Source organism: Caenorhabditis remanei, chromosome II (assembly GCF_010183535.1).
Source record: "Caenorhabditis remanei strain PX506 chromosome II, whole genome shotgun sequence".
Lineage (NCBI taxonomy): Eukaryota > Metazoa > Nematoda > Chromadorea > Rhabditida > Rhabditidae > Caenorhabditis > Caenorhabditis remanei.
Genome location: NC_071329.1, coordinates 7123344 through 7134460, shown reverse-complemented (window position 1 = coordinate 7134460; position 11117 = coordinate 7123344). Strand labels below are relative to the sequence as shown.

The window sequence follows — 11117 nt, the reverse complement described above, 5'->3', positions numbered from 1 at the left end:
TTATCAACTTTGGCTGTTTTCAGTTGAAAATGACCAACTTTGAGAGTGTGTCATGGTAATATTGATTGTTCCACAAAGTAGATTTTTGATGAACTATACAGAACAAAGGTAGATCTTCATTTTTGTAGTTGACAACTTTTTTGTACGAGCACTCTCTAGCAAGTTACGTATCGACAAAGTAATTTCTCCCTCAAATCGACCCATTTCAGTGCAAAAATAGTGCGATTTTTGAGATGTCGTCTTAAAATGACCATAAGTCTCTAGCGAGTGCTCGTACAAAAAAGTTGTAAACTACAAAAATGAAGATCTACCTTTGTTCTGTATAGTTCATTAAAAATCTACTTTGTGGAAAAATCAATTGGTCATTTTCAACTGAAAACAGCCAAAGTTGATAACCTTTTGGGCGGTACTGTAGGTCATCTTCGAATTTTTAGGCATTTCAAAATAGTTTGATCTCGTTCAGGTGAACAGAACTAGGTATCAATAAGTTTATTACATGAGTAGCTGAACACGACCTCAAATTAGTTGTTTTTTGTACATTGAAGCTTTTGTACATAACTGGACTTATTATTTGTAATAGAGTGCACTTGTTTCAGGCAATTCAAACCTCTGTATACTAGTAGGACCTTCATTGAAAAGGAAACCAATTCGGATACTACTGAAACTTGGAGATGTTCACCCACAAAATCAGTTTTTGACTGAAAAGCAGACACCACTGCATTATAAATTCCGTGACATTAACTCTCTGTGAAAAATGTTTTTTTCCTTACCCTTTTCTTAAATAACATAGACATGCATCACCATAGAGACGCACTCATAAATTGCGAAATAATGGGCAAAATGAAGAAGTAGGGACAGCTTTTCCTTTTTCTCTCTTCCTCAAGTTGCAATGCTTCAACTCTCTTTCATCTCCCTCCTCTGTCTCTCTCTCTCTCTCTGCTTTTCGCCTCGTTTCACCTGTCATTGAAAACTCAACGACTACTTTTCTTCTTCTTCTTCTGAATTCTTCATATTCAATTTGTCACCTTTACTTTCATTCTCCACCTCTTTTCGGTCAACTTGTCATTGCGACTTCTCCTTGACAACCCAAGAAACATGCTCAACCGAAGGCAAACCTCATTTCCAAAGGCTCCAGTCTCATTACCAACCACTTCAAGGTATCGAGTACACAGTGCTCCGCCGACTTCTGACGGAAGAACTCCATTAAGTGGTGGGCGTCTTCCTCCAATTGTTAAGAATCGAAGTGTGGAACGAGGAAGTTTATACATGGATAAACCATCGACACCTGATCGTGAGTGAACTTTTTTAAAGTTTTTATGTGAAGGTTTCTGAATAATTTCCAGCCGAACAAGTACGTCGCGTGCTCGAGCAACGCATCGCTCAAGCGTTATCAGGGCCCTCATCTCGTCTGAAACAGCAACAAATGAGTAGTGATGAGAAGCAGCTCTCGATGGGAAGGCGGAGATCATGTTAGTTTTGGGAAAGATGTATTTACAATAATTGTCCAACGTCATCAAAAATTCGTAGCTGGAATGAATGGAACCTTTTTTGAAGTTTCAATTTCCGTTACGTAGATCTCTATTCCAACTGAGAGTTCTCTATTTAGTAAACGTTTCTAAAAATTATAGGAGCTCACAATTTTCTCAGAATCAGGTAGAGTTAAAGAGCCCAGTTATTCGAATTTTTCAGCTGTCGAGACTGCAAACTAGACTCTTAGCTTGCTGATAAGACTGAACGTACGATTTTAATATTGGTTACTGAGAGACACCCTAATGCTCAAAAACATACTTCTTATTAAAAAAAGCGTTTCAACTCACCTGCTCATAACGAAGAGCTCTTCTCAGAGCACGCCTTTTCGAATACTTTGTAACCATTTGCATGAGTACTGGTTTCAAAATATTGAAAAGACGGGTTCCGACTTCAGAACTTCTTCTTCTCCAATAGAAAAATATGAAATAAGAGTGTTTTTGTGTGGGTAGTGAAACCATCGATGCCTTTTGCGCCGGTCTCCTTATGTACAACACACCGACTGACTCATCGGGTCCCCATAGCAATTGAAAAGGGCTCACAATACGAATGTATAGAATATGTTTCAATTTGGGAGAAGAAAAAGGAAGAGAGAAGAATAAAAAAGAAGAAAAAGGGCGTTATTTTTATATGTGGTGATGTATGTGTCACCATGTACGTTTTCGTTCCCCTTTCCCGTTTTGCCTCTTTCAATTTATTTTTCGCGCCCTTCTTGCAGTGATACGATCTGCGGCGATAGGCTCGGAAGAAATGCATTTGGTACCAGTGGACGATGAGGAAATGGCAATGTTGAGGAGTATCAATAGATCACAGTATTCAAAAGGGAGTATTGGAGAAGGGAGCACTTCGGAGAGTTTCACATCAGATGCATTGTATAAACATGAGTATGAGGATAAGTCATCGGATGATGATAGAGATTTGGCACCTGGGGAGCAGTTGAGGACGAAGAGGAAATTAAGTATGGTCAGACAGGAAGAACAGGTAATAGTGAGAAGGTGGATGAATTGTGGACATCCGGACACAGGGACACAGATGGACTGGAAGAAATTAGTAGTGCATGTCATTGAAGATAGAAAAACTGAATTCAAGAAGTTGATACTAACTAGGGAAGGTCATGGAATCAGTTTTGGGATATGGGACGTGACTCATATAATAAGAAAACGGAGAAAGCACTGATTCTAAATATATATTTCATTTTTGCCCTCGAGGCCTGGTATTCGAGAAAAACAAGGTCAAAGTTCGGGAAAATGACTAATTATTACCTTTCTGGCACGTTATTTCTTTAATTTTCCATGCTCGGACTTTGTTTTTGTTGAATACCAAGTCTCGAGGACAGAAACAAAATATGTATATATTTGGAATCAGCGTTTTCCGAGCATTCCGACGATACCTGTCACGTTACATAACTCCAAACTGGCTTCATGACCTTCCCTAGTAAGCTTTATTTTTGTCTATGACCGTATGACCTATTTTATATAACCTTGTATTGACTGAAATTATACTTGACTCGTACTCTAAAAATCAATATGTATCTGTTCTCTTTTTTAAAATTATATTTTCAGGAAGAACTAAATGCATCGATGGACGGAATGAACCTTGGAGGAATCCAAAGTAGACGAGAGTCCGGAATTCGAAACTTGTAAGTTTCCTCCTCTTATCTTTTCCCAAAATCTAATTCTCACCTATTTCAGAGAAGACCGTCTCACTGGAATGCGTCATGAGAAAATGCGATCCTCGACAAAATCCGGCGAAATGGGAGATGATCAAATCTCTGGATTGGTGTACGACAAGGAATTCGATTGTTACTATAATCCGAATACCGATCGATACTACCGACTGAAATCACAATCGAAATCTGGGGAAGGACTCATTTTGGAGCCCAGAGAAGTGTGATATGTACTGAATGTTGTCGTTCATAATCATCCCTGTAATAGTTAACTAATTTATTTTGAATTTCCCGGATGATAAAGATAATTGAATTTGTGTGAACTGAGAGCACCCGGGCTGGTTGTGAGAAACAAAACCAAATAAACGACAAAATATGAACTATTTTTGAGGGTCACATCACGAATAACTGTCCTTCAGATTGTGTTCATCAGTGAGAACCCTCGATCAATACTCATTGCTCTTCTGAAAATCAAAAGAACTCGGATTTTAGACGTTGTAAGATGACCTGAACTGATTATATCTGTGTGAATGCCATATATACGTTTATTTTTCGAAAGTAAGGACTGTAGTAAAATTTGATTTATTAAAAATGTTCAAATTAAGGTAACACGCGTGGGGATGGAAGACAAGGGGGAAGAGTTACAAAAAAGATAAAACGAAATTATTTTGAGTTGTTTCCCAAAACGTCGACCAGCTTTTCTCCACCCAGAACGACTCGAATCAAAATATCTTCGTAGCAGTTTGATCTTGACATCAGGGCTTTGATTTGTTCTGTGTTCTCCTGAAAATTAATTTTATTCAAAATGAGAAAACACTAGAACTACAATAACATACCTTAGTGGCTGCGGACTGCCGGAGTGTTTCAGCAGTACTATAGATCATTTCTACGGCTTTCAGAAACATTTCGAGCTCCGGAAGAAATGCTCTCTGCAAGTTTAAAAAAATGCTTAAATTTAGCTGAAATTGAAGAAAAACTTACCGGGTGTTTTTTTAAGATTGCCAAGCTTCGGAGTTTTCCTTTCACTTCACCGTATTGTTCTTCTGGAACGACTGTTGGGGCTGTAGCGGTGAGCATAGTTACTTGAGGGGAATGGGGAAAGAGAGGACGAAGGACAGGGGATGAGAGATGACAGAGACGAGGGATAACTGAATGAGAATAAGCAACTCACCTGTAAATATGAGAAGATCGTGACTGTAAATGTGAAGATGCGTCCATCTTGATAAGCGTTCGCACTAGACTAATTTTTCAATTATTAACTCTTTAAAACTCACTTGCCGAGAATATTCCTGTCTGTTCTGTTTGTTTGCCCAGATAAATTTTTAAACCGTTTGTTTCAATAAGATATAGTTTATTAGAAATGGTTAAATTCACAGGACGATGAAGTAGATCATGGAAATGACAAACACAAAAAAACACAGATAAATGTTGGACAAAATATAATTATTTGGGATAGTTCTTCTTCAAAACGTCATCCAACTTTTCTCCTCTCAAAACCACTCGAATCAAGATATCCTCGAATTCGTTCGATTTTGCTATCAGGCCTCTGATGTGGTCCATGTTATTCTGAGTAGCTGGCATCTGTCGAAATTTGTCGGTCGTACTGTAGAGCAGTTCTACGGCCATCAGAAAAACCTTGAGTTCTGGGCGAGATGCTCTCTGTAAAAGGAAAAGTTTGAATGGAGAAACACGTTCGAATGAAAATAACAACTGAATTACATGAAAAAATACTTACCGGATGCCTCTTGAAGTTGTTGAAGCTACGGAGTTTTCTTTTCATACCAACGTACTCCTCTTTGGAAATGACTGGTTTCAGTTGTTTCCGAACTGGTGGAGCTGGGATGGCGAACATATTCGATAGAGGGAAGGACAGACTGTTGGGGAATGACAGAGAAGGATAAGTGAATGAGAACTTGGTACATACGTTTTGGCTGTATGAAGGACGCTAATGTGTCTGAACGACACACTGGCACATCATCAGATTGAGTTCACAAGAGGTCAGACGTCGGTCGCTTTTACTATTTCCTGTGAGAATCAATAATTCTTTTTAGATTAGGAAGAAGTTAGATATCCTATGCATCATTTATTTAAATTAGAAACTTAAAACTTTCGGGGTGACTAACTATTAGACAACTGATTTTGTGTGGTACCAAGATTTAAAAATGACATTAAGAAAATCAGAAACGAGAGAATACAACAAAGACTTAAAAACTATATAAAATTCAAAAAGACAGGTAGGGAATCTCCTATGAGACAATTTCCACAATTCCATTATTTTTCTTGATTCTTCAACACGTCCTCCAGCCTTTCGCCTCTCAACACAACTTGAATCATCACATTTTCAAACACTTTCAGTTTTCTTCTTATCTCCTTGAGGTACTCCAAGTTTTCCTAAAAATAAAATAAATTTAAAAGGCAATAAACGAACAATCAAAGTTACCTTAGTCGCTAGCAATCTCCGGCACGTATCGGCTAATCCTAGCAGGAAGTCAATGTGGTCCACATATGTTTTGAGCTCTGGTAGGGATGCTCGCTGAAAAATAATTAAACTGGTTTGGAGTGGGGCATGAAAACTTACTGGATGCTCCTTGAATCTATTGAAACTTCCGAGCTTGCGTTTCATTTGACTGTACTCTTGAAAAGAGATAAGAGGTTCCAGAGCTGGGAGGGCAGGCACGGCAAACATTTTTGAAAAGAAGACAATAAAGAAGAGAATGAGTGTGAACGAGTATACTGTCCTGGGTTACTGTGAAAGATGCCCCAGAGATCAATCAATACAGGCTCTCACTGCTCACCTTGCTGTCATTTGACAGTATATTTCTGATTTACGACGCTTATAGTTTCAGGTAACTCTCTCTGTTTATTTTTTGAATTTCTATCGTATACTCAGACTTTTGAAAATTCAAAATTAAAACTATTTATTCAGCACTCGTAATATTTACAACATATCATACCCTAAACACAACCTCATTTGAATACTTTCCTAATATGATAACAATACAATCACACAAATTCCGGAGGTGGGAATATCCCTCTCTCCGCCATCAATTTCCTCTCTCGATGCCAGTAATAATGCCAGAGAACAAATGTAAACAGCCAATTCATGGCGAATCCCATCGAGTATACAGAGAATATCAGTGCAAGCTCGAAGTCAATGATTCCTCCGAGAGCTTCCAGAATTTTCGGAGCAGTCGCCATTGTTAGAACTGATAGACCCAGTGTATAAGAGGATTGCATTAGCAGACCTGAAAATTCAAAATTAGAAGATGTTCTCAATAGAGATATGACTTACCCGGCCATAACAACCATAATGGCTTGGGTATGCAGATGAGTGAGACCAGCGAGATAGAAAGAGCTGTCGATTGCTCTATCGTCCATGCGAATCTCATATATCCCCCGTCCAAGTAGTTGGCAACACATTCATTAGTACCCAGTACTCTATGCATTAGGCCAAAGTCGAAAATGATTATGTCGTGGGCGAGAAAATGGGTCTGGAAGGGAAATTGTTTTGTTTCAATTCAAGGTACCTAACTCAGAAAATTTAATATTAGTACACTATTTTTAAATTTCAAATGGAAGAAAATTCACCTCAAGACTAGAGTTATTTGGAATATCCGAGTGGCATTCGAATATTTTCTTATGCTTGTAAAATGAGTAGACATGCTGAAAACAAAAGTTCACTTTCTGAAATTCTAGTGCAAACCGAACCTGTAAAAACGAGGCCACTGATATAGATAATTGAAGAAGTGCTAGTAATATCGCCAGTGGCTTATTGGGAATTCGTATCCCACAAAATCGAGTTTCCTTCTCCTCGATTCGGATGAAGGCCAGCAGCCGCATCTGGAAACACATCGTTCAGTGATGAACTGAAAACCAGATGGAGACAAGTTAAGAGAGCGGTCAAGTAACCAGTGTGACGTTATCTATAATTGTCACCTAAATCTAAAATAGTTCGAATGTCGTCATTGGGTAGTCCCAGAAGGCAATAGATTGTAGGTTATGTCTGCTCATTGTCTGAATTTTGTTTTCAGGTTTTGGATAGTCCCATTGGGATATAGAGGGAATTGAGTCAGAGTTTGATATTTTTTATGAAAAACGATTGCAGAAAAAAAGAAGGATAGGTCAAAAACGTGGGTTTTCGATACAAATCCCAGCTTTACAGTCACAAAAATTTATTTTTGGACAGCCCCTGCTACGCGTTCATCATCCACAGCATGTTAATTTTCAGATGAATATTCAAAAAAAAACTTGAAACTCTAGAACCACTATCGAAAATTCTGAGAAACATGACAAGAATTCATAATTATTAGTAATCTGTTTTTCTGTTTCAAAAAGTTCCTTGAATTCGAAAACGTAGATTAGGTGAACAGGTGAAATTCAGACAAAAATATGGTAGATACGTACTCATTTACGTCATTTTCATAATTTGTTTTTGTTTCAATTTGAGCTAAGGAATGTGGATTGTGTGAGGTGATTGGAATAGAGATATCGCGGAGGATAATGATTTTTCAATTAAAACAAATTGAGGAGTGTTAGCAATTTTTGTAGCAAACACGAGGCTAATGAATAAAATCTCAGATTAAATAGTTTTGGCTAACAGAAGACGAATCGTAAATGAATCAATCACAAAATTGTAAAGATACAACTTGATTATATTACACTTCTATATTTTTAGAAAATTTTCTTTTTTCTTTTTCTCTCTAAAAGAATTAAGATAAAAAATGCACCTGTCTGACTCTGAAAACACTGGGTTTTTGATTCTAAACCCACATTTTTCCTCGTTTTCTGCTGTAATTTCACATCATTTTGTTTAATTTGAACAAACATAATGCGTGGGTTGAAACCCCGGATGACAGAACTTCAAACTATTTCTGGATATTGTTTTTTGGTGATTGTATTAATTGGAACATACCTTGGCATTTCTAATATTCTTCACTGCCGTCATTTTGAAGTTAGAAGTGAGCAATGTAATAGAAATAAGCTATGGTTTAGACCCCCCGTGTTTCGTTGCAAATGCAAAAGTTTTTGAATTTATTAGTAGGTATTTGAAGTTTTCAAAACTCAGACCCAGCTATAAAATAGTGCGTGGGAACAGGAAGATAAACATTTTTGAAAAATTAACTCGACTGGAAAACTTTGAACTTGAAAGCTTAGAGCATTCTGAATCGAACGATTTCCAAAACCAAAGAATTCAAACTTATATAGTTTTGGTTCTTTGATAATCACTGGAGCATTAAAGTACGCAAATCAGAAAATGAAACTTTCAAAAATACTTCTTCCAAAAAAGTGATGAAACCTGCTAGAGCGAGACAGCTGACAACAACACACTACAATTCATTCTGAATCAGAAAAAGGAAGAAGACGTTTTGAAACACAAAATAGAAAAAAGACGTAATCTGGGGTGAGCAAAAAGAAGAGCACCTTCTTAGTCTCTGGCGGCTAATTAAGAGGTTGTCATCAGTGATTAGGAGAAAAAAGAATGAGTATTGGGAAGAAAAGAGAGGAGAGAAAGGATTGAGAGAGAGAGAGAACTTGTTTTGTGCTGATTTTTCATTTTTGTCTTTGAAATAAAAACGGAGATAACCAAATTAAACGACTGAATTTGAAAATGTTTGAAATTTCTATAAAGTTACTTTCCGTTTTTATTTCAAGATAGTCTAAACGAATATAGTGAACCTAACTTCCCAGAAATCCAAAAGTAAAATAAACGGCTTGGCTGTCCTAGCACGTTTCAATAAGGGAAAACGTAGAATTTTCAGGTCAGGTCAACGTTTACAAAAAAGGTAAATGTTCAAAAATTACTCCCGAAATCTAAGTTTTCGTGAATGAAATTTACTTGAACTCGTGGTTAAGTTCTGAAAATCAGGATCAAGTTTCAGAACTTTTTCAATAAGCTGTAGGTGAAAACGTAAACGAAATCTCTCTCATAATTTCTTTACGAAACTGTCACAAAACTCTAAAAACTCTCACCAGCCTTCTCTCACTAACCATCAACCACTCTCTATATATTCGTGGCTCCCACTCATCAATTTTCTGTCATTTCTCTGAATAAATCTATCAATTATTTTCTATTTTTCTTCTCGAGTGCTTTGTATCACAAGATTCCCTATTTGCCTAAACAAAATTTCCCAATAATTACAGGTTTTGAAGTACTCAGCATGATTATATGCCAGCTCTAGTCCAATTTCTCTTTGGATTGAAAATGGAATGAAAAAATAATTTATCAGAAACGAAGGGACTCAGAATCAAAAGGTGAGAAAATGAAAGGGAATCTGTTTGCGTGTCTGCATTGCTAAGTGGTCAGATAACATCATTTTAATGATGAGAAGATGTGGGCAGAAGACATCAAGTAGAAGAAGAATTCAACTGAAAATTAACAATTTATTGCAATAGAAAATAGAGAGAATACGAAAAATTAGTACAGGCAGTCGGAGGTGGAGTATTGCTTCATCTTGTAGAGGTCGATATCCTTCTGAAAATTAATAAATTTATTGGCTGTTATAGGAAAAATCAGGACAAACAGAAACACGGACAGACATAGTTTTCTCTAAATAGCCCCCTTTTCAAAAGCTTCGTTTCTTTTTGTCAGTTTTTCCGCCCGTGATCATTCCAAAAACTCACGGTGATCCAGGTGTTGTTCCCCAATTCCATTTCGAAGTTGGTGGTGTAGTATGGAATACCACAGGTGCTGATTGGTGGGAGTCCTTCGATGTGGCATTGATGACGGATCATCATTTGGACACTTCCATTCAAATCCCAAGTGGTTCCAGTCGACAAGTGATATTCTCCTCCGTTCATGGTAACAGCGAGGTTGATGATGACTCTTTGCCAGTGTGGGGAATGGAGGTATGGACGAACATGGTCGAGTGGACGTTCATCGCAGGAGATCTTTCCAGAGATGTGGTAGTCTGGGTTTACCTGGAAAAATGAAATGATTTATTGGCGGGTGGTTAGACTATTCAACTTCAAGATGTCACACAGTTCCTAAGAATCTCTAAAATCTCAAAATCTCAAAAACTTACCCCAGAAACTCTTGGCAGCTTGATATGTTCCTCCGGTTGGTTGAAGGATCCCTTCTTATGGTGACGATGATGGACAGTCGACTCAACGAGTCCGATAGCCAAAACGACCACGAGAGCCAAGGCGACCTTACCGATAAGAGACATGTCTCTGAAATAAAACAATTTGGTTTCAAGAAAAGAAAAAAGAGAAGAAAGGAAGAAGAATGAGTGGCTTTTCCTGCGGTATCGCTCTTTTTATACGTTCGACAAACAGCTCTGAGAATGTCAATCAAATCAAATTGAGAAGAATGAAATCATGAGAAGATCGACAGTTCGGACGAGAGAAACATTATTTCAGAGAGAAATAGATGGGAAAAAGAAGGCTGAGGAATTCTTTGGAGCCAAAGTCCATTTCCGATTCTGATCTTTATTGAAGCTTTCTGTATGTCGTGTGATCTCTTGGACATGTGGGTGGCTAAGGATGAGGAAGAATACAAAGATTGTGCAATTCTGATGGATAGATTGAGGGAAGTCTGATCAAAGATTTTTTTCTGAACTGCAAGAAGAACAGAGATTTTTGATCTGGAAATAAGCGATCAAGGACACAATAAATTCTATTCCGAGATCTTGAAACTCAGGATATTTGATAAAAAGTTAATACAGGCGAGCGAAGGGTATCTGTATTAAAGCCATGGAACGAGAAGTTTTTGAACATTTTGTACGGCGGCAAAAAAATGAGTGGCTCCCTTTTTCTTGATGAATCTGTAAATCTTTTCGAACTCTTCATCATTCTCTTGAACACACTGGATACAATTTCTTTTCCAATTCCAGGCTTTTCTGTTTTCCACGTATTTTTCCCTTTTTCGGCTGACCCAACTCTCCAACTCAACGCTGTCAACCTGTGACCGTGTCTGAGAAACTGC

General features: G+C 37.6%; 8 protein-coding genes across 8 annotated transcripts; 2 read left to right on the top strand and 6 right to left on the bottom strand.

The window, feature by feature from the left end:
• Positions 1 to 1013: 1013 nt before the first annotated feature.
• Positions 1014 to 1469, bottom strand: GCK72_005019 (uncharacterized protein; the record flags this gene model as incomplete). The annotated part of the gene is made up of 1 exon (XM_053724992.1): positions 1014 to 1469. The coding sequence occupies one exon, from the start codon at positions 1467 to 1469 to the stop codon at positions 1014 to 1016; it is 456 nt and encodes a 151-aa protein (XP_053589186.1).
• GCK72_005018 (uncharacterized protein) lies at positions 1096 to 3420 on the top strand (the record flags this gene model as incomplete). The annotated part of the gene is made up of 5 exons (XM_003117481.2): positions 1096 to 1291; positions 1344 to 1469; positions 2246 to 2508; positions 3090 to 3166; positions 3219 to 3420. 5 exons carry the CDS (start codon positions 1096 to 1098, stop codon positions 3418 to 3420), a joined length of 864 nt encoding a protein of 287 aa, XP_003117529.2.
• Positions 3421 to 3856: 436 nt separating this feature from the next.
• On the bottom strand, positions 3857 to 4270 carry GCK72_005017 (uncharacterized protein; the record flags this gene model as incomplete). Its single annotated transcript, XM_003116933.2, has 3 exons — positions 3857 to 3976; positions 4030 to 4122; positions 4175 to 4270. The coding sequence occupies 3 exons, from the start codon at positions 4268 to 4270 to the stop codon at positions 3857 to 3859; spliced, it is 309 nt and encodes a 102-aa protein (XP_003116981.2).
• A 366-nt stretch (positions 4271 to 4636) lies between these two features.
• Positions 4637 to 5045, bottom strand: GCK72_005016 (uncharacterized protein; the record flags this gene model as incomplete). Its single annotated transcript, XM_053724991.1, has 2 exons — positions 4637 to 4852; positions 4929 to 5045. The coding sequence occupies 2 exons, from the start codon at positions 5043 to 5045 to the stop codon at positions 4637 to 4639; spliced, it is 333 nt and encodes a 110-aa protein (XP_053589185.1).
• A 419-nt stretch (positions 5046 to 5464) lies between these two features.
• GCK72_005015 (uncharacterized protein) lies at positions 5465 to 5879 on the bottom strand (the record flags this gene model as incomplete). Its single annotated transcript, XM_003116982.2, has 3 exons — positions 5465 to 5584; positions 5634 to 5726; positions 5772 to 5879. 3 exons carry the CDS (start codon positions 5877 to 5879, stop codon positions 5465 to 5467), a joined length of 321 nt encoding a protein of 106 aa, XP_003117030.2.
• A 317-nt stretch (positions 5880 to 6196) lies between these two features.
• GCK72_005014 (uncharacterized protein) lies at positions 6197 to 7033 on the bottom strand (the record flags this gene model as incomplete). Its single annotated transcript, XM_003117407.2, has 4 exons — positions 6197 to 6438; positions 6486 to 6684; positions 6782 to 6856; positions 6902 to 7033. The coding sequence occupies 4 exons, from the start codon at positions 7031 to 7033 to the stop codon at positions 6197 to 6199; spliced, it is 648 nt and encodes a 215-aa protein (XP_003117455.2).
• Positions 7034 to 8021: 988 nt separating this feature from the next.
• On the top strand, positions 8022 to 10123 carry GCK72_005013 (uncharacterized protein; the record flags this gene model as incomplete). The annotated part of the gene is made up of 2 exons (XM_053724990.1): positions 8022 to 8151; positions 9825 to 10123. 2 exons carry the CDS (start codon positions 8022 to 8024, stop codon positions 10121 to 10123), a joined length of 429 nt encoding a protein of 142 aa, XP_053589184.1.
• Positions 9609 to 10359, bottom strand: GCK72_005012 (uncharacterized protein; the record flags this gene model as incomplete). Its single annotated transcript, XM_003117166.2, has 3 exons — positions 9609 to 9665; positions 9815 to 10111; positions 10216 to 10359. 3 exons carry the CDS (start codon positions 10357 to 10359, stop codon positions 9609 to 9611), a joined length of 498 nt encoding a protein of 165 aa, XP_003117214.2.
• Positions 10360 to 11117: the final 758 nt, after the last annotated feature.